General features: G+C 42.7%; 2 protein-coding genes across 2 annotated transcripts in view; both read right to left on the reverse strand.

Moving 5' to 3' along the window:
- Window positions 1-727: 727 nt before the first annotated feature.
- LOC142996533 (GTPase IMAP family member 8-like) lies at window positions 728-5,867 on the reverse strand. The gene is made up of 4 exons (XM_076147486.1): window positions 5,773-5,867; window positions 4,876-4,916; window positions 4,107-4,166; window positions 728-3,539 (listed from the first exon to the last, which is right to left on the reverse strand). Exons 2-4 carry the CDS (start codon window positions 4,898-4,900, stop codon window positions 1,153-1,155), a joined length of 2,472 nt encoding a protein of 823 aa, XP_076003601.1. The 5' UTR covers window positions 4,901-4,916; window positions 5,773-5,867; the 3' UTR covers window positions 728-1,152.
- Window positions 5,868-6,942: 1,075 nt separating this feature from the next.
- Window positions 6,943-20,822, reverse strand: part of LOC142996557 (uncharacterized) — a 69,449-nt gene continuing 55,569 nt past the window's right edge. The window contains exons 9-18 of the mRNA XM_076147509.1: window positions 20,601-20,642; window positions 18,765-19,928; window positions 16,798-18,184; window positions 14,991-15,077; window positions 14,802-14,871; window positions 14,375-14,432; window positions 11,593-12,351; window positions 10,947-10,988; window positions 9,111-10,274; window positions 6,943-8,528 (exon numbers count right to left, since the gene is read on the reverse strand). Of these exons, the coding sequence (XP_076003624.1) occupies window positions 7,168-8,528; window positions 9,111-10,274; window positions 10,947-10,988; window positions 11,593-12,351; window positions 14,375-14,432; window positions 14,802-14,871; window positions 14,991-15,077; window positions 16,798-18,184; window positions 18,765-19,928; window positions 20,601-20,642 (6,134 nt within the window). The 3' untranslated portion in view covers window positions 6,943-7,167. The remainder of the gene's footprint in view (window positions 8,529-9,110; window positions 10,275-10,946; window positions 10,989-11,592; window positions 12,352-14,374; window positions 14,433-14,801; window positions 14,872-14,990; window positions 15,078-16,797; window positions 18,185-18,764; window positions 19,929-20,600; window positions 20,643-20,822) is intronic.

The following is a 20,822-nucleotide window of genomic DNA, read 5'->3' on the forward strand; positions in this document are numbered from 1 at the left end:
TTGTTTATTTTTCTAGTGTAGTGTATAGTATAGTCAGTCTGTAGATACATTTGTACATGAGACATGAGACAAAGTCTCACAGTTCTGAAGTCCTCTGCTGGTGTCTCTCAGTAGTCAGGTATGTCCAGTCTGTCTGGTCTCACTGTGTATTTTTTTTCCTTTTTCCTCATTCTCAAGAAGATTGTGAGAGCGACTTCCTTGTTCCTGTTTTTAATCTCTCTCTCTCTCTCTCTCTCTCTCTCTCTCTCTCTCTCTCTCTCTCTCTCTCTCTCTCTCTCTCTCTCTCTCTCTCTCTCTCTCTCTCTCTCTCTCTCTCTCTCTCTCTCTCTCTCTCTCTCTCTCTCTCTCTCTCTCTCTCTCTCTCTCTCTCTCTCTCAATGTGTGCAGCCATAGAAGAATGAGGGTGTTGTCGGCATTCCTACAGAGAGCAGCTTTCCATCCACCTGAGTGAAAACAGGTTTCCTCATGACTCAGCTGTCATAGGTGGTTTACAAATAAAGACAGAAAGAAATTAGATTTTTAGAACAAACAGGGCAGTTTTGGACCCTTCGTCTTCATCCTCCACTGGAGAGAAGCAGGAACATTCCAGCTGCAGGACTGCAGGAGAGTCCAGATGAACAACTGGGACCTTCTACATTGGAACCTCCTCCAGATCAAGAATTCTGAAAACCCCTTGAAGGAGTTTGACTTCATTTTCCACAGTGGTGTCTTCATCAAATAAAGACAAAGTCAATCTATATTTTACTTTTATTTGTAAATGTAAAACCAAATATTACATATATATGGGTGAACAGTTTGAAGCTGCAGAACACACACACACACACACACACACACACACACACACACACACACACACACACACACAGCAGGATGACACCATCCAGGTCAAAGGTCATCAGCAGACTCACAGTGGCTGACCCCACAGACACACTGCCTTACACGCTCCCTGGTGGACAACACGCTAAACTACAGCGGCATCAAACACATAAACACAAAACAATGTTCAATGTGATGAAAACAGTAAGAGGATACAAACGTTCCACTGAAAACAATCAGCTGATTCACTTTGAGCTCCATCATCACTCATACGGTGTGGGCTAAAACCTCTCTCTCTCTCTCTCTCCCTCTCTTGCGTCCTGAGAGGGTTTATGTTCACAGACCTCCTCGTCCCTCTGTTGAGTTTGCAGGGCTCAGGATGTAAAGCAAAGAAACTCCAGCCAGGCAGAGCGACACACACACACTGGCCATCCAGCGTCTCCTACTTCTCGTGTATTGTTCTTGCAGTCTTGTGCTCCTGGTTTGCTCCTCCCGCAGACTGTCTTTGTCCTCCTGATGTCGCTGATCCCACAGCTCCTTCCTCTCCTTCTCCCAAACCTCTCGCTCTCTCCTCATATCTCTCCGGCTCTGTTCCAGCTTCTTCTCAATCATTTCCTTCACCTCATTCTCAGATTTGATCTTTTTCTCCAAAGCCTCCAGTTGTCTTTTCCATTCCTGTCGTTGACTGTCCTCTTGTTTCTTCCTCTTGCCCTCCTCCCCCTCTCTCCTCTCCCGCTCTCTCTTTTTCTCCTCCTGCTCCTTCTTGATGAATTCCTCCTTTTCCTTCTGGAGTTTGTCTTTTACTTTCCTCTCTTGTTCAGTTTCAGCTCTCTGTTGGTTGATTCTTCTTCTCAGCTCTTGCGTTTCTCGCTCGTGTCCTCTCATGAGCTCGTCCTCCTTCATCTGCATCTCTTCCTCCTTTTGCTTCAGGATCCGTTCGATGTTTTCTTTGGCTCTCACTATGTTGTGGAGCTTCTCAACGTTGCAGTAACGGCCACCATTTTTCCTCACCAGCTCTTCAGCTTTAGTGAGGAGATCTTTGACTTGTCTGCGGTTCTTCTGGTCATTGTTATTGATGACGTGGTATCTCCCTCCAAAGGCTTCTATCAGTGTTTGGACAAAGTCATCACAGTCTTTTATGTAGCTGTCGACCCTCTGCTGTGTCAGATCATCTCTTGTGGTCAATATAACCATGATGAAATCTTGTGACTCTTTGCCTAAATGTTGCTGGATCATCTCCACCAGGTCTTTATCTTTCTGCGTGATGTCCCCGACCTGCAGCACCAAGAAGATCACATGAGGGCCTGGAGACAGCGCACTGATGAAGTTCTTGAACTCTGCATCAGTGGGAAGAATTTCGTGGAACAAACCGGGAGTGTCGACGACAGAGAAAGACAGAGCGTCCATTTTTCCTGTTGCTAGCTGGCAAGGTTCATTCTTCAAACTGAAGAAGGGCGTGGAGGTAAAGAGATCTTTGCCCAGGATGGTGTTCGCAGTGGTGCTCTTCGCACTGCCATTCGTCCCAAGCAGCATTATCCTGAGACACTCAGGGCTCTCAGCTTTCAGTCTGGAAACCTTCTCCATCAGAGCTCTGGCAAACATCTCCATGGTGAAGCTTACTCCTCCTCCTGCAGATCTAATCTGGTCCACAGCATCAAGCACCTTACAGATCTGCTGCTTGTCCCTGGTGTTATGGAGGACATGTCGCCCTCCACATCTCTGAAGGAGCTGCTGTAGGTCCTTGTTTCTCTCCACAAAGTTAACAACAGCTGGAGCTGTGGGATCAGACTCCACAGTGAACAGGATGATGGTGAGATCATTGACTGCAGAGCTGAAGGTCTTCTTGATGGTCTCTAACTCTGTCTTGTCTTCATCAGTGAGGGGACCCAGAGGTAGGACCAGGATGAAAGCATGGATGCCCTCAGGCTCACAGAGGGAGATGGACCTGAGTGATTCCTCCATCACTTCCTCCTGAGCTTTCCCATACAAGGCAGGAAGCTCTACCAGGGACACACGGCGTCCTCCCACCACTGCCTGGTGTTTAACACAGTGTGAGGAGGCTGAAGGACGCTCTGTCTCTCCTAAAATGGCCTTAGCTACTGAGGTCTTCTCTGCTCCTCTCCTCCCAAACAGAACCAGGTTAAAAGATGGTATGATGAGTCCAGACTCTACTTGATCCTCATGTTCAAACATCTCACAGCTCACATGTTCTCCATGGTTTTCTTTCACAATTTGGCCCAAACGTGTTAACAGCTCTGGACGCTCGAGGTTCTCCAGCTTCAGGTATCTGTAGCTACATTCTTTGATCAGCTCTTTCATTGGTGGATGTTGGATGTAGTTCTTCTCTCTTGTTGGTGCCATCACTATCAGCGAATGAAGAAACGATCGCCCGCTGAAGGTCTCCAGGACTCTGTAGAGCCTCACTTTATGTTCCTCAGTGAAGTCTTCAGGCTGCAGTACCAGCAGGAACACATGAGGTCCAGGGTCACAGAATCTCACACAGGCGTTTACATGTTGTGTCAGTGTGTGTTTGGAGATGTGAGGACACAGCAGATCTGGAGTGTTGATGACCACAACGTCTTTGTCTTTAAAGCGTCCGTTGACTTTCTGACAGCGATCTGCTGCTTCCTCAGAGTCAAACTCTGTTTGACCCAGTATGAGGTTTCCCACGTCTCCTCTTGCAGTCCTGTTGTTGCCTAGCAGAACAACCCTCAGCTCAGACACTGGAGAGAAAACAGAGAGAATTAAAACCAGATGACAGAAATTGTATAAACAACAGACAACTACACACACAACTCTATGTGTTCCTCTGTAAGTTGTGTCATTGTGTGGATGTTTGTGCGTCTCTTCAGGTCTGTAGGTCTCTGAATGGACCCTTATGGATCCATGTTGTTGTTTCTTCTACAGCACAAAGATAGAAGTTCTGCCCTCCACAATAAAAGCTCAACTTATCTCCTGGATTCACTGATAGAACTGTCTGATGCTATAATGAGGCTAACACCTCCTCACATCTCTGTTCTTCTTCTACTGTTTCTCCTCACAATGCCCTGAATGTATGTATGTGAATGTGTATGTGAGTGTGTATATGAGTGTGTATGTGAGTGTGTATGTGATTGTGTATGTGTATGTGTGTATGTCAGTGTGTATGTCAGTGTGTATGTGTGTATGTCAGTGTGTATGTGAGTGTGTTTGTGTGTATGTGAGTGTGTTTGTGTGTATGTGAGAGTGTAGCTCAGCATCTCAGTTTCCTGTTAAACACTGTTCATCTGTGAGTCATTGCAGTAACTCACAGTTAGGGGGCAGAAGGTTGTAGCTGCTGCTGTGCCTCAGCCGCCCCCCAGCGTTTCCCTCTGTAACAACCAAGAAAAACATCTTTCAGCTCATAAATCCACATTAATCAACTACAGCTTTGAATCTCCACATCATGGGACTCGTGAACCTGCAGCGGCAGTCAGTCATGTGACCCCGCTGTGAGGGTGTGTGAGTGTTGGTTTGATCCCTGCTACACTTCATCATCTCCATGTTGTGTTAATTATTCTTATGCTTTACTGACTCTTGCACAGTCCAGTCAAATGGGGTCAGAGGTCGTTGTGGTGCATGTTTCCCTTTATGCACCACAACGCTGACTGAAGCCCAGAGTGTTGGAGGAAAATAAGATAATCTTATAGAAAAACATTTGATATATCATGCTGGTACCCGTCAAATACGAACAAACAGAAAACAAACACAAAAAAACACATGAAATTTTCTTTCTGTCTTTCTGTTATATGAGGGGGTGCAAGATAAATTTCAATTGTGTGTGTTGTAAGTCACTTTGGATAAAAGCGTCTAGCTAAATGACTGTAAATTAAATTAAAAATTATTTAAAATAAGTAGACGCTGAACTGATCAGTCGGCTTTCTTCTGTGTGTAGTTTAATCACTTTGCTTTAGCTTTTCCATGGAACAGATCAAATATTAAAAAAGAAAACACAAGAAAATAGACAAAAATGATTGAGACCCTGAGAGTTCAGTCATTCAAAGAGGAGTTTGAACCTGAGCGTTCGGCTGTGAGACTCAACTGGTGCAGGTAGGAGTCCTGCCATCCCGGCTCCTCATCAGCTGGCATGAAGGAAAGAATCAGGATGTTATAAAGCAGATTGATGCATTTGTATTCTATCTATATATACATCTCATTCTAATAATTAAAGATTAAAAGTGAATCATGGCAAGAATGAACGTGTTGACGTTCACATGACTCACAGAATGATGAAGAGTCAAAGGAACCATTGATGTAAATATTTTCAATATGTAATTCTGCAGCGTGTGTAACAACAACAACAACAACAATAAGGAGGCAGTAGCTCAGTGGGTAGAGCTTGGCTTGGGAACCGGAGGGTTGCCGGTTTGAGTCCCTGCCGAGGTGCCCCTGAGCAAGGCAACAAACCCTCAATTGCTCCCCACTCTGTAATGGGTGGTAATGTAATGTAAGTCGCTTTGGATAAAAGCGTCTGCCAAATGATCGTAATGTAATGTAATAATAATTTAATTCTGCAATGTGCTAAAAACTCACATTTGTCTTTTAACAATAAATTCCTCAGAGTTTTTCACGTTGATATAAATGCAGCTTGTTTCCTCCCTGGACTAACACAAACCTCGTTATACATACATTTACACATACACATTTAAATATACTGTATATTAACGGAATATCACATATTGACTCAGCTCTTATCATTCAGTCCAAATCTTCATTTAAATCTTCATCCTCCTCCCTTCTGTCTGTTTGTTTCCTGATTATCAGTCGACATGAATGTTGTTGTGTAGTTGATAACGTGTAATGTTCGGTATGAGAAACACAGGAAATAAACGTATCGATCATGATACGAACATTTACGCTATTAAAAGTATGATCGACCGTATTGATCAGTCCTCATATTGATTAATTAGTTTGTTAGTTTTAGTTCAGTTCACTCACCTGAAACTGTCGCTGCGTGATTAAAAGTGAAAGTACACACACACACACGCGCGCACGCACGCACGCACGCAGTATAGTCGTTCAGGTAAACACGTGACTCGGGCGGAGGTTTCATGACCGAAGTCCAAATGTTCGGTGAATAAAGTCGTACGTCAGGTCTTGGTGAAGGCGCTTCAATACTGACCTGAATAACTCACTGCATCCAGCAGAGGGCGCCAACCAGCTGCTGCTACTCCTGCTACTACTACTACTACTACTACTACCAATAAACAGAATGGTTGGAACGTAACCTGGACACAATTAATGATAAAATTAATCAAAGCAAAGAATAGAAGGTGTTAGGACGCCTATGTTGAATCCATTCAGTAATAGTTAATTTTAATTAAAAATAAAAAAGCTACAAGCTACATTGAAGTGTTTGCATGTGGTTATGTGACCTCAACTTCAGTCCATTAACATATAACAAAGTCCTGATTAACTTTACCATCATGAACTCTGTTTGTCTCACTGTGAATGAGGTCAGAGGGTCAATTGACCAAAGGGTCAGAGGGTCAGAGGGTCAGAGGGTCCACTTCCACACTTCACCTCTGGCAGCCTGAATGATCCGGACACTGCAGACACTGCTTACAGAACCAACCATGTGGTCAGAGGTCACGATTCTGTCGACTGATGTCTGCGTCACATCGTCTGTCTCACGTGACTCAGGAGAGACGACTGAAAAATGGCTTTGTATTAGAAACAAAGATTCTGGGCCATTAGCTTATAGTTTATATAGCTTATAGTCTTTATTTATCAGGAGTAAAGGAAAAATCAAGAAAACAGTAAACCACAAACCATAACAACAGCCTGGTTTCCACTGACGTAACTAAGGCTCAAATTCATAAAAACCCTCAAACATTTCAGGAACACGATACGTTCATTCCAGAAGCAACAGAACTGTTGATGGAAACCCAACAAACTCCATTCAGATTTGACGCTCACGCTCTATGGACAAATGAAATGTACTATATGTGTACATCTTATATGGTCCATGCCTCTTTTGTCCAGTAAGGACAGTAACTATCCCCCTTCACTCAGTGAGCAGGCTGGGTAATGATCCTGGACGTCCCCTTAATCATCTCAGGTTTTTTCCCAACTTATTGTGATCATTTATGTTTTATAACAGTAAAAACAAACGTGAAAAACCCAGAACCAGGTCCTCTTTGAGATATACAAGGACAAACAGTAGAAGAAGAAGCTCATAGAAGTGATAAGGTCTTAGCCTCATTATAGCATAACACAGTTGGATTAGTGAATCCAGGAGAGTCTTTGAACTTTGATTGTTGCTACTAGATTACTGCTTGATTAGTTAGAAACTATGAACAGCTCAGTTTGGCTGCACAGTGCTTGTAGTCCTCACAGGAGGACACAGCCTTTTTCTTTTTCGGCTTTCAAATTATTGACTTGTTCTTGGTGATTCTGTGTGAACTCGTTGGCGTGTTCCGCTCGTTTTCTGGCCTCCTCTTCAATTTGATTCTTCATAACTTCCAGTATTTCATCAAATTTTTTCTGTAATTCTTTTCGCTGTTTAACATCTTGTTCTCTCCTCTCATCGTCTTCTTTTCTTTTCCTTTCATACTCTGTCTTTTCTTTCTTGTATTCTTCTTTTTGCTCTTTGTATCTTCTCTGTTCCTCCTCTCGTCTCTTCTGCTCCTCCTGGTCTCGTTTTCTCCATTCTTCTCCGTGTTCTCTCTCCCGGTCCACTCTTTGTTTTCTCATATTTTCTCTGCTTTGCGTTCTGTCAGTATTTCCTTTGGACCATATACATGACATCATTTTTTTCTCCAAAGCTTCACGTTCTAGTTCCCATTTTTGTCTTTCATATTCTTCCTGTAAGTTTTCTTCTTCCCTCATTTCTTGTTCTTTCTTTCTCTCCTCTCGCTCCTTTTTCATGTTTTCCTTCAGCTCCTCAAGTTTCTTGTCTCTCACTTTTCTCTCCTGTTCGATCTTTGCTCTCTCTTCTTCCATCCTTCTTTCCAGTTCTTGCATTTCTTCCTTGTGTTTTCTTTCCAGTTCCTCCTTTTCCCTCTTCTTCTTCTTTTCTTCCTCCTTTAAGATCCTCTGCATCTCTTTCCATATGGCCTCCTCTGCCTCTTGGAACATCTCAGTGGTGTAGCAGCTGCCTCTATTTTCCTCCACCAGCGTCTCAGCTTTTCTGATCAGCTCTTTGACTTGTGTGGGGTTTTTTTTGTTATGGTTATTGAACACGTAGTATCTTCCTCCACAAGCAGCAAGCAGGTTCTTAAAGGAATCATCACATTTTGTTTTAATGTATTCTTCCATAGAGAGCTCCTCGTGCTCCAGTGAATCTCCTCTTGTGAACAGAATGATGGTGAACTTTTCAGCCTTCTTTCCAAAGACGTTGTTGATGAGTTTCAGAGTCTCTTTCTCCTCTGGTGTGAATCTTCCGATCGTCAGCACCAGCAGGAAGACATGAGGTCCAGGAGACACAAGACTGATGCACTTCACCAACTCCTTATTAACATCTTCTTGAGACAAAGTGGTGTCAAACAGACCAGGAGTGTCCACCACCGTGACACGACGACCGTCCACCACACACTGAGCTTTCAGGCAGTGTTTGGTGACTGATGTCTGACTTGATTTACCTTCAAACACCTTCCTTCCTAGAATAGTGTTTCCTGCAGAGCTTTTTCCATTGCCAGTCTTTCCCACTAACACAATCCTGAGACACTCTGAGCTGCGTTTGTCTTCATCACCTGAAACATTAAAAGACAACAAGTTACTTGTAGCTCAGCAGTGTAAGTGTGTGTGTGTGTGTGTGTGTGTGTGTGTGTGTGTGTGTGTGTGTGTGTGTAACATGTCATTTAACACAGAATTCGTGGGAATATGGAGCGACCCCCTCACCAGCACGCTCTGGTCTGTCATGTGTCATAAATGACAGATGGTAATACATGACATAGGATCATATCCACATCCTCCATTTGACACCATGTGTCCAGTAGGAAGTTCACCTCCACAGTATTTTATATTTGCTCATCATGTAGATAAACCTTTTGCATTCAATGAAATTATTTTAAAAATGCAACATTCATCACATGGAAGCAAACATCAGTGATGATGTGTCCCAGATGATCTTTACAGACTATATGTCAAAATACATCTCAGAATTTTATTTTTTTATTTTATGGACCTGTCATTGGCTTAACATAATTGGTGACCCATTTGTTAACAAAATTCACCCTCTCTGGATAACTTCAAGCTTTCATTCCTTCTTCTCATGAATTCCCTCATGGAGTCACATGATATCAGCGTGCATATCAGCCCAGTGATGTACTTACAGCTGCTCTTTTGGAGTTCAGTCTGTGGCCTGGCGTGTCGCTCTCTGTAGGTAGATCTTTCGTTTGTGCTGCAGCAGGATCTTCCTTTGAGAACGCTCATCTTTTCCACAGCAGCCAACAGTTCAGGGACATGCTGTTTATCTTTGAAGACAACATGTGGTCCTCCACATCTGTGACGAAGCTGCTGGAGGTCCTTGCTTCTCTCCACGAAGTTAACAACAGCTGGAGCTGTGGGATCAGAATCCACAGAGAACAGGATGATGGTGAGATCATTGACTGCAGGACTGAAGGTCTTCTGGATGGTCTCTAACTCTGACTTGTCTTCATCAGTCAGCGGACCCACAGGTAGGACCAGGATGAAAGCATGGACGCCCTCAGGCTCACAGAGGGAGATACACCTGAGAGATTCCTCCATCACTTGCTCCTGAGCTTTCTCATGCAAAGCAGGAAGCTCCACCAGGGACACACGACGTCCTCGCACCACTGCCTGATGTTTAACACAGTGTGAGGACGCTGAAGGACGCTCTGTCTCTCCTAAAATGGCCTCAGCTACTGAGGTCTTCTCTGCTCCTCTCCTCCCAAACAGCACAAGGTTCAAAGCTGGTTTGATGAGTCTAGACTCTCGTCTAATGATCTGTGTTCCTTTAGTGAAGGTGAGGGAGGTTCCTTTGTTGTCAAGCACAATGTTCTCAATCTGCTTCATCAACAATCTGAGATCATTCTCACACATGTTGTACCGCCTTCCTCCACATTCCGTGAAGAGCTGATTCACAGAGACGTTTGTTTCTTCCTCATGGGTGATGATCACCATTGAGTGTTTGAATGCATCTCCACCAAACAAACTCAGCATGAACTTCAGCTTTTCTTTGGTCTGCTTTGTGAAGTCAGAAGGTTTGACTAAGAGCAGCAGCACATTTGGTCCTGGAGAGCAAAGACCCACACAGTTCTTCATCACTCCTCTCACTGATTCCACAGACAGACTGAAGATGTCTGGAGTTTTCACGACTGTCATTTGTTCTCCTCTCCACTCTCCAAAGGCGGCTCCACATTGTTTGATGGGCAGAGGTTTTTGGGAGTAAGAGCCAACATTCCCGATGATGAAGTTACAAAGTTTTATCTTTTTGTCGTCACTTTTCCCCAGCAGGACGATCCTGAGTGCAGGTACTGGGAAATATGAAGAAGATAAATACATACATAATGAATGGATATTGATTATTATTGACAAACATTTGTCTCTGTACCAAAGAGATGGACCTGGTGTGGTTGTTTATTGTGCCTTTGGATCAGAAAGTTATTTTCACAAATTATTTTATGTCACTATTCTTTATCAAAAATCACTTATGAGTGTGCATGATTGGATATGTATTTACAAAAGAAGACAACACTCCTTCAATTACAGACTTCTATCAGGATAATAAACTCTTATCTCTCTGTACTGAGCTGCTCATCAGGGAACTACACTGCTGCCATTTCCCCTGTTAGACTCATTTCACAGAAGCCTTCGCATCTTTCCACTGGATATTAAAAACTAATTATACATATCTCTATCGATACCTCCTCCAGGCCCCGCCTCTTGGCACACATATCCTGTTGTTAATCTGGTTCTCAGTTTCTTGGCTCTTACTCTTGTTGTTCCCTCCAGTCTAGATATTTGCTTGTGTTGTATCCAAACCTCATATGTACGCCTCTAATAAATGACTCAATGTAAATATGCCTGTTCTTTTTCAGGTTTACGACCAATTTTCCATATTTCTGCTGCACACATTTCACTGCCTGATTATCTCATCAGGGTTTGTTTCCATCTCTCTCTTCTCTCACACTTATTTCTTTACTTACACTGGTTGATGGTACTTTCCACTGGTGGATTGGGTGTGAATGCTGTAAAAGATGAAACCACAAATTATACAACACTTTCTTCACATAGGATCCGATTCAGAGTTGGTGACTTAAGTGTGACTGTTTAACATTTCTAATCATTTACTAGTTTTTAATAATATAACATATGTATATTACAGGTGTGTGTAAACTGCCCTCCTTGGTGCTATTTTAGAGTGTCCATGTTGTTGTGTGTGAGCTGTGGGTGTCCGGCCATACAAAGTGTTTCCTGCTCTGTCTGCAGAGGACCAGGGCCAAGGAAAAACCACTCAAGTCCTAAGCCTGGCTCTCAGATGGCTGAAGACAGGCCTATTTTAGGGGAAACTCCACCCCCTTCACGTCACTCACCTGAGAGGAGCTTCCCACCTCCCATTAGCTTGAAGTCTGAATTTTTAAATCCCACTTGTGTGCATATCTCAACTCTAATCGGCCCCATACAATACATACGGTATGTGATGAGCATTTGTGCTTTAGTTACTCATGATAGGTCATAATTGGAGATTGTTCAATTAAACAGTCAGTCGATCATCTCTCCACAGTGTTCTATGTTCAATCCAAGAGCTGTAACTGTAACAGTAAAAACCTGTAGATTGTGTCTTTCACTCACCAGAAGCTTTACCTTCATATAAAACACCACTGGCTGCTCTCTGCCGTCCCCGGCCTGGAAGATCACATGATGCAGCTGATGCATTTTCAAACATGGTGATTCTTGTGTTGAAATCTTTCTTCACTGAATCAGAATTTGCTTTGATGGCATCAAAATGCCTAGAGCTTGTTTGTAATTGTGTCAGGTTTTGATAATTGCTGGGTGGAGCAGGTGATGTGTCCTTCAACATCTCACAGCTCACATGTTCTCCATGGTTTTCTTTCACAATTTGGCCCAAACGTGTTAACAGCTCTGGACGCTCGAGGTTCTCCAGCTTCAGGTATCTGTAGCTACATTCTTTGATCAGCTCTTTCATTGGTGGATGTGGGGTGTAGTTCTTCTCTCTTGGTGGTGCCATCACTATCAGCGAATGAAGAAACGATCGCTCGCTGAAGGTCTCCAGGACTCTGTACAGCCTCACTTTGTGTTCCTCAGTGAAGTCTTCAGGCTGCAGTACCAGCAGGAACACATGAGGTCCAGGATCACAGAATCTCACACAGACGTTTACATGTTGGGTCAGTGTGTGTTTGGAGATATGAGGACACAGCAGATCTGGAGTGTTGATGACCACAACGTCTTTTTCTTTAAAGCGTCCGTTAACTCTCTGACAGCGATCTGCTGCTTTCGCAGAGTCAAACTTTGTCTGATCCAGTATGAGGTTTCCCACGTCTCCTCTTGCAGTCCAGTTGTTGCCCAGCAGAACAACCCTCAGCTCAGACACTGAAGAGAAAACAGAGAGATATTGATTTGACCAAATGCTGCTGCTCCAGCCACTGCCCCCCCCCCTAATGGCGCCACTGCGCCTGTGCACCAACCAGAAACCAACACGAAGAAGACACACATACATTGAACAGTATGTATTATATGGAAATTCAAGGGGCCCATGTTGTGTAAATGTAGACAGTTAACTGCGTGCAGTCTGTGGACCATTGAAGCAGCATGAGATCTCAGCTGAGTCAAATACTCTGCATCGCAACTTTAACCTCTATTGCTTAATAAACAGCATAAGTGTGGCCTCTCTCTACTTCAAGTCCCTCTTGCTGGCCTGAAGAAGAATGTTGAACATGACACTACTTTAAGCAACTTGGTGGCTTCATTACTTCTTTCAATCTTAAAGCCTTAAAGCCATCATTAAAGATGTATATTTAGATATTGAGACTTTATCAGACATCAGCTGTGATTCAGCGCAGTTTCACTTAAGGTCAGGTCGCAGGACTTCAGTGGTGTTCAAGGCTTGCACATTAGGTAATACTGTCAAGATTCAGAAATTCTTTCATTCACAGCATTAAATCATATTTAAACTTTGCTGTGATTGTTGGTGTTGATGCCAACAGCTAAAAACGCAACAGGAGAAGAAGAAGCACTGCAGAACCACACAAACACCCAGTGTGAAGGGAGAGAAGAGGCCAGTGGCTTCCAAGTGGAGCAGGGCCCAGGACCTGTGAAGGTGAGCCGGTTGCCATAATGTAAAAAACATTCTTCTGTATATACTACTCTAACTGTAAATACCCTCTCTATCATATACTTAATCAATGTAACATAGTATTTAATTATCACTTATGTACTTCTGGTTGGATGCTATCTGCATTTCGATGCTTATAGCTGTGACATACAATGACAATAAAGTTGAATCTTATTTAATCTAATAACCATATTTTGCATATATTGCGCATTTTGAAGTACATGAGATATTACATTGTGATTTAGAGTTTGTGCTCTGTAGTGGCGGACCGTGCATTTCATACCTAGGCCTTCACAAATGTCCATTTTTCTTTGAAAAGAAAAAGCTTGTCCTTGTAGAAATCTACACAAATTAGCTTGTCAAAGTTTGTTAGCTCTGCATAGCTCTGTCTCTCAATAGTGCGTATCAAATCAAAAGAAGTCCATGTGCTGACGTTATCCTACGCCTGCTAGAAGGCCCGTAGTAGCCAACTCGAAATCTGATTGGTTAACACCACAGTTTCGTTTGCGTTCACTTTAAGCTTACAGGCGCCCGCAATGTTGATTCTGAAGGCTTGAGGGCAGATTTCATGGACCCTGGCAACACATTAAGGCTGAAATATGATTGGATAAAAGCTCTAACATAAAGCCCAGCCCCCTCTGACTCTCGTTCTGAGGCTGGAAGCAGCGCAACCAAGACGGAAGCTATGAAGTGAAGAGAATAGACTACGGGGAATAATTTAAAACATAATTTTGGGGGAAAAAAAAATCTATATTAAATGTATGTTCTGATGATGTTTAGGCCAGCAGAGAAGGCCTTGCTGGCCCTGACGGCCCGCCACGTGCTCTGTGAGTTCTCAGCATATAAGTGATAGAAAAAGAGTAGAGGCAACATGGCCGCCACAGCACATCGCCATCTTATGAAGCCTTTAAGCACTGAACTCCAAGGCTTTGTCTCCATCAAGTGGTGACCAACAGCTTTGCACCATTTTTACTGTTAAGTGTGTTAAGATCAGACAACTGACACAGTGACACCACACACACACACACACACACACACACACACACACACACACACACACACTGACTCACTCACTCACTCACTCACACACACACACACACACACACACACACACACACACACACACACACACACACTCACTCACTCACTCACTCACTCACTCTCTCACTCTCTCACTCACACACACACACACACACACACACACACACACACACACACACACACACACACACACACACACAGGCATGATCAAAGAAGCTCCACTGGTCTGACCGGACTCACCAGGTGACTCTGCCATCATGTCAGTCTGTTGGAAAATCAGCCGACAACATCTATGAATCTAAACACACAAACACAAAGTTCTATTCCAGAAGTCTTGTACATGTGAGGAACTTTCACTCAGACATGTAATCTGTCCACATAGATCCTGTTTATGCATTAAAGCTTCTATGTGCTGATTCACCTGCACTCTTCAGAAATCTTCAATCTATTTCATCTATATTCATATCTTCTTTGTTCTCCTCCATCAGTGTGTAATTAAGTTTCCATGGAGCTTTGAAGTTTAAAAAGCTGAGTTTCATCGACTCATTTCCCAGTTAGCTGTAATGTAATCTACTCAAAATGCTCTGGAGCCTCTAACCTTCATATGAAACATGTTACTGATGATCCAAATATAAAAACCTCCAAACCAGCACATTGAAGACTTTACCTGGATGTTAAATAACTTCTCTCCTCTTCCTTGCTGTAATCCTTTGATATGGCAGCTCTTCAATATGCTACTGTGATCATCAAACACACACCAGCAGACACTCACATTCAATCGCTGATCAATTTGTTATTAACACATTCATGTATTGGTCATTTGTTTGAGTTCATAGTTCAGATTTAATTCACTCACCTGCTGTATTTGCTGCTGCGCCACAAATGGAAGATGAAGGTGAGAAATGAAAGTAAAGACAATAAGATAAAAACCAGTTGAACATGGTGTCACATGATTACAGAATGCTGATCAACATGTAGTTGAAAGAATGCTTCTCTGAACAGTTTAATTGGATTCAATGCAGAGGAGGAAGTGTCGTAACACCATCAACAAAGTGTGACAGAAACTATTTATAAAACCATTAAATGTGAAAAACAGGCAATGAGCAGATGAACCTCCTCAGGTGGCCTCGTGTCTCCATGAACATCCATCTGAGCATTTCACTACAAAACAACATGGAGAGGAAACATGAGGAATAAACACACACCAGCTCTGTGACGCTCATGGATGTTACAGCGCCACCTGCTGGAGAACAGCGACCATAAACCAGCTCCTGCATTTCTAACATCCAGAGGCGGACGGTGTACACAGCTTCATTACTTAAGTAAAAGTACAGATACCGCTTGTTAAATTTTACTCAAGTACAAGTAAAAGTACTGAAGTACTTGTTTTTAAAAGTACTCAAGTACCAAGAGTATATTATCTAAATATTGTATTATTACTGCCACAGTGCTTACCTTTACCTATAGAAACCTCCTGGATGGAGTTTTTATGGAATCTTTAATGTTAATACCTTGAAGAATGTAACAAATTATAAAGATTAAATCGTGCTTGAATGAATGGGTTTATATGCAAGAAGAAAAAAGAAAATGCACGCACACGCACACGCACACACACACACGCACACACACACACACACACACACACACACACACACACACACACACACACACACACACACACATTATTCCTAAGCCTATGTGTGACAAGTTGATGATAATTAATGAAGATAAATGTTACCCATCAACAGTGGTAGTAAAGTCTCAGCCTCTGATAAGTTTGACTTTCTTGTGTTCGTATGTCCAGAACACTTCGGTTTTGCCCAAGGGTATTATATTTCGACTGCCAACGATACCGAGGGCTTCTTTAAGTGACTCCATGCACGAGAAACAGTGAAAACTACGTTTAAACAGGACATGACGGACTACATACATACTTTTTTACAGGGTCGTATTCGCTCGGGAATAGTATTATCTGAGGTCGTTTTTCCGAACCGTTTTACAGAAGGTAAAAGTCCCCGTCATTTTTTCTGACATTCTCCGGATTGCTGATAGGCTGTCCCTGTCAGTGGCACCTGGACAATCCAATCACGTTTGAGAAGGAAACAACAAAATACTGAATCCACAGGGGTTCCCCGCTTTTTTATTTTTTATTAGAAAAAGTAACGAGTACTCATGGTTATGGATAGAAATGAAGCGGGGTAAAAAGTACGATATTTGCCTTTCAAATGTACTTGAGTAAAAGTCATTTTGCATCTTACATGGTCCATGCCTCTTTTGTCCAGTAAGGACAGTAACTATCTCCCTTCACTCAGTGGGCAGGCTGGGTAATGATCCCGGACGTCTCCTTAATCATCTCAGGTTTTTCCCCCAACTTATTGTGATCATTTATGTTTTATAACAGTAAAAACAAATGTGATAAACCCAGAACCAGGTCCTCTTTGAGATATACAAGGACAAACAGTAGAAGAAGAAGCACATAGAAGTGATAAGGTCTTAGCCTCATTATAGCATAACACAGTTGGATTAGTGAATCCAGGAGAGTCTTTGAACTTTGATTGTTGTTACTAGATTACTGCTTGATTAGTTAGAAACTATGAACAGCTCAGTTTGGCTGCACAGTGCCTGTAGTCCTCACAGGAGCACATAGTGCCTGTAGTCCTCACAGGAGGACACAGTCTTTTTCTTTTTTGGCTTTCAAATCCTTGACTTGTTCTTGTTCTTGCTCTTGGTGATTCTGTTTGAACTCGTTGGCGTCTTCCGCTCGTTTTCTGGCCTCCTCTTCAATTTGATTCTTCATAATTTCCAGTATTTCACCATATTCTTTCTGTAATTCTTTTCGCTGTTTAATATCTTGTTCTCTCCTCTCATCCTCTTCTTTTCTTTTCCTTTCATACTCTGTCTTTTCTTTCTTGTATTCTTCTTTTTGCTCTTTGTATCTTCTCTGTTCCTCCTCTCGTCTCTTCTGCTCCTCCTGGTCTCGTTTTCTCCATTCTTCTCTTTGTTCTCTCTCCCGGTCCTCTCTTTGTTTTCTCATAGTTTCTCTGCTTTGCTTCGGCGTTCTGTCAGTATTTCCTTTGGACCATATACATGACGTAATTTTTTTCTCCAAAGCTTCACGTTCTAGTTCCCATTTTTGTCTTTCATATTCTTCCTGTTCTTTCCTCTTCAAGTTTTCTTCTTCCCTCCTTTTCTGTTCTCTCTCTCTCTCCTCTCGCTCCTTTTTCATGTTTTCCTTCAGCTCTTCAAGTTTCTTGTCTCTCAGTTTTCTCTCCTGTTCGATCTTTGCTCTCTCTTCTTCCATCCTTCTTTCCAGTTCTTGCATTTCTTCTTTGTGTTTTCTTTCCAGCTCCTCCTTTTCCCTCTTCTTCTTCTTTTCTTCCTCCTTTAAGATCCTCTGCATTTCTTTCCGTATGGCCTCCTCTGCCTCTTGGAAGAGCTCAGTGGTGTAGCAGCTGCCTCCATTTTCCTCCACCAGCGTCTCAGCTTTTCTGATCAGCTCTTTGACTTGTGTGGGGTTTTGTTTGTTATAGTTATTGAACACGTGGTATCTTCCTCCACAATCAGCAAGCAGGTTCTTAAAGGAATCATCACATGTTGTTTTAATGTATTCTTCCATAGAGAGCTCCTCGTGCTCCAGTGAATCTCCTCTTGTGAACAGAATGATGGTGAACTTTTCAGCTTTCTTTCCAAAGACGTTGTTGATGAGTTTCAGAGTCTCTTTCTCCTCTGGTGTGAATCTTCCGATCGTCAGCACCAGCAGGAAGACATGAGGTCCAGGAGACAGAAGACTGATGCACTCTACCAACTCCTTATCTACATCTTCATGGGACAAAGTGGTGTCAAACAGACCAGGAGTGTCCACCACCGCGACACGACGACCGTCCACCACACACTGAGCTTTCAGGCAGTGTTTGGTGACTGATGTCTGACTTGATTTACCTTCAAACACCTTCCTTCCTAGAATAGTGTTTCCTGCAGAGCTTTTTCCATTGCCAGTCTTTCCCACTAACACAATCCTGAGACACTCTGAGCTGCGTTTGTCTTCATCACCTGAAACATTAAAAGACAACAAGTTACTTGTAGCTCAGCAGTGTAAGTGTGTGTGTGTGTGTGTGTGTGTGTGTGTGTGTGTGTGTGTGTGTGTGTAACATGTCATTTAACACAGAATTCGTGGGAATATGGAGCGACCCCCTCACCAGCACGCTCTGGTCTGTCATGTGTCATACATGACAGAAGGTAATACATGACATAGGATCATATCCACATCCTCCATTTGACACCATGTGTCCAGTAGGAAGTTCACCTCCACAGTATTTTATATTTGCTCATCATGTAGATAAACCTTTTGCATTCAATGAAATTATTAAAAAAATGCAACATTCATCACATGGAAGCAAAAATCAGTGATGATGTGTCCCAGATGATCTATACAGACTATATGTCAAAATACATCCCAGAATTTTATTTTTTTATTTTATGGACCTGTCATTGGCTAAACATAATTGGTGACCCATTTGTTAACAAAATTCACCCTCTCTGGATAACTTCAAGCTTTCATTCCTTCTTCTCATGAATTCCCTCATGGAGTCACATGATATCAGCGTGCATATCAGCCCAGTGATGTACTTACAGCTGCTCTTTTGGAGTTCAGTCTGTGGCCTGGCGTGTCGCTCTCTGTAGGTAGATCTTTCGTTTGTGCTGCAGCAGGATCTTCCTTTGAGAACGCTCATCTTTTCCACAGCAGCCAACAGTTCAGGGACATGCTGTTTATCTTTGAAGACAACATGTGGTCCTCCACATCTGTGACGAAGCTGCTGGAGGTCCTTGCTTCTCTCCACGAAGTTAACAACAGCTGGAGCTGTGGGATCAGAATCCACAGAGAACAGGATGATGGTGAGATCATTGACTGCAGGACTGAAGGTCTTCTGGATGGTCTCTAACTCTGACTTGTCTTCATCAGTCAGCGGACCCACAGGTAGGACCAGGATGAAAGCATGGACGCCCTCAGGCTCACAGAGGGAGATACACCTGAGAGATTCCTCCATCACTTGCTCCTGAGCTTTCTCATGCAAAGCAGGAAGCTCCACCAGGGACACACGACGTCCTCGCACCACTGCCTGATGTTTAACACAGTGTGAGGACGCTGAAGGACGCTCTGTCTCTCCTAAAATGGCCTCAGCTACTGAGGTCTTCTCTGCTCCTCTCCTCCCAAACAGCACAAGGTTCAAAGCTGGTTTGATGAGTCTAGACTCTCGTCTAATGATCTGTGTTCCTTTAGTGAAGGTGAGGGAGGTTCCTTTGTTGTCAAGCACAATGTTCTCAATCTGCTTCATCAACAATCTGAGATCATTCTCACACATGTTGTACCGCCTTCCTCCACATTCCGTGAAGAGCTGATTCACAGAGACGTTTGTTTCTTCCTCATGGGTGATGATCACCATTGAGTGTTTGAATGCATCTCCACCAAACAAACTCAGCATGAACTTCAGCTTTTCTTTGGTCTGCTTTGTGAAGTCAGAAGGTTTGACTAAGAGCAGCAGCACATTTGGTCCTGGAGAGCAAAGACCCACACAGTTCTTCATCACTCCTCTCACTGATTCCACAGACAGACTGAAGATGTCTGGAGTTTTCACGACTGTCATTTGTTCTCCTCTCCACTCTCCAAAGGCGGCTCCACATTGTTTGATGGGCAGAGGTTTTTGGGAGTAAGAGCCAACATTCCCGATGATGAAGTTACAAAGTTTTATCTTTTTGTCGTCACTTTTCCCCAGCAGGACGATCCTGAGTGCAGGTACTGGGAAATATGAAGAAGATAAATACATACATAATGAATGGATATTGATTATTATTGACAAACATTTGTCTCTGTACCAAAGAGATGGACCTGGTGTGGTTGTTTATTGTGCCTTTGGATCAGAAAGTTATTTTCACAAATTATTTTATGTCACTATTCTTTATCAAAAATCACTTATGAGTGTGCATGATTGGATATGTATTTACAAAAGAAGACAACACTCCTTCAATTACAGACTTCTATCAGGATAATAAACTCTTATCTCTCTGTACTGAGCTGCTCATCAGGGAACTACACTGCTGCCATTTCCCCTGTTAGACTCATTTCACAGAAGCCTTCGCATCTTTCCACTGGATATTAAAAACTAATTATACATATCTCTATCGATACCTCCTCCAGGCCCCGCCTCTTGGCACACATATCCTGTTGTTAATCTGGTTCTCAGTTTCTTGGCTCTTACTCTTGTTGTTCCCTCCAGTCTAGATATTTGCTTGTGTTGTATCCAAACCTCATATGTACGCCTCTAATAAATGACTCAATGTAAATATGCCTGTTCTTTTTCAGGTTTACGACCAATTTTCCATATTTCTGCTGCACACATTTCACTGCCTGATTATCTCATCAGGGTTTGTTTCCATCTCTCTCTTCTCTCACACTTATTTCTTTACTTACACTGGTTGATGGTACTTTCCACTGGTGGATTGGGTGTGAATGCTGTAAAAGATGAAACCACAAATTATACAACACTTTCTTCACATAGGATCCGATTCAGAGTTGGTGACTTAAGTGTGACTGTTTAACATTTCTAATCATTTACTAGTTTTTAATAATATAACATATGTATATTACAGGTGTGTGTAAACTGCCCTCCTTGGTGCTATTTTAGAGTGTCCA

Source organism: Genypterus blacodes, unplaced genomic scaffold (assembly GCF_046128005.1).
Source record: "Genypterus blacodes isolate CSIRO-AG114 ecotype Tasmania unplaced genomic scaffold, CSIRO-AGI_Gbla_v1 ptg000038l_1, whole genome shotgun sequence".
NCBI lineage: Eukaryota > Metazoa > Chordata > Actinopteri > Ophidiiformes > Ophidiidae > Genypterus > Genypterus blacodes.

What these genes read in the sequence shown, in the direction of transcription:
- LOC142996533 (XM_076147486.1), bottom strand. Translation starts at nt 4,900, where the DNA reads ATGGCAGGACTCCTACCTGCACCAG. An exon ending in AGGACTCCTACCTGCACCAG is followed by an intron (nt 4,167 to 4,875) that starts TTGAGTCTCACA and finishes TGGTTGTTACAG; the next exon opens with AGGGAAACGCTGGGGGGCGG. An exon ending in CAACCTTCTGCCCCCTAACT is followed by an intron (nt 3,540 to 4,106) that starts GTGAGTTACTGC and finishes TTTTCTCTCCAG; the next exon opens with TGTCTGAGCTGAGGGTTGTT.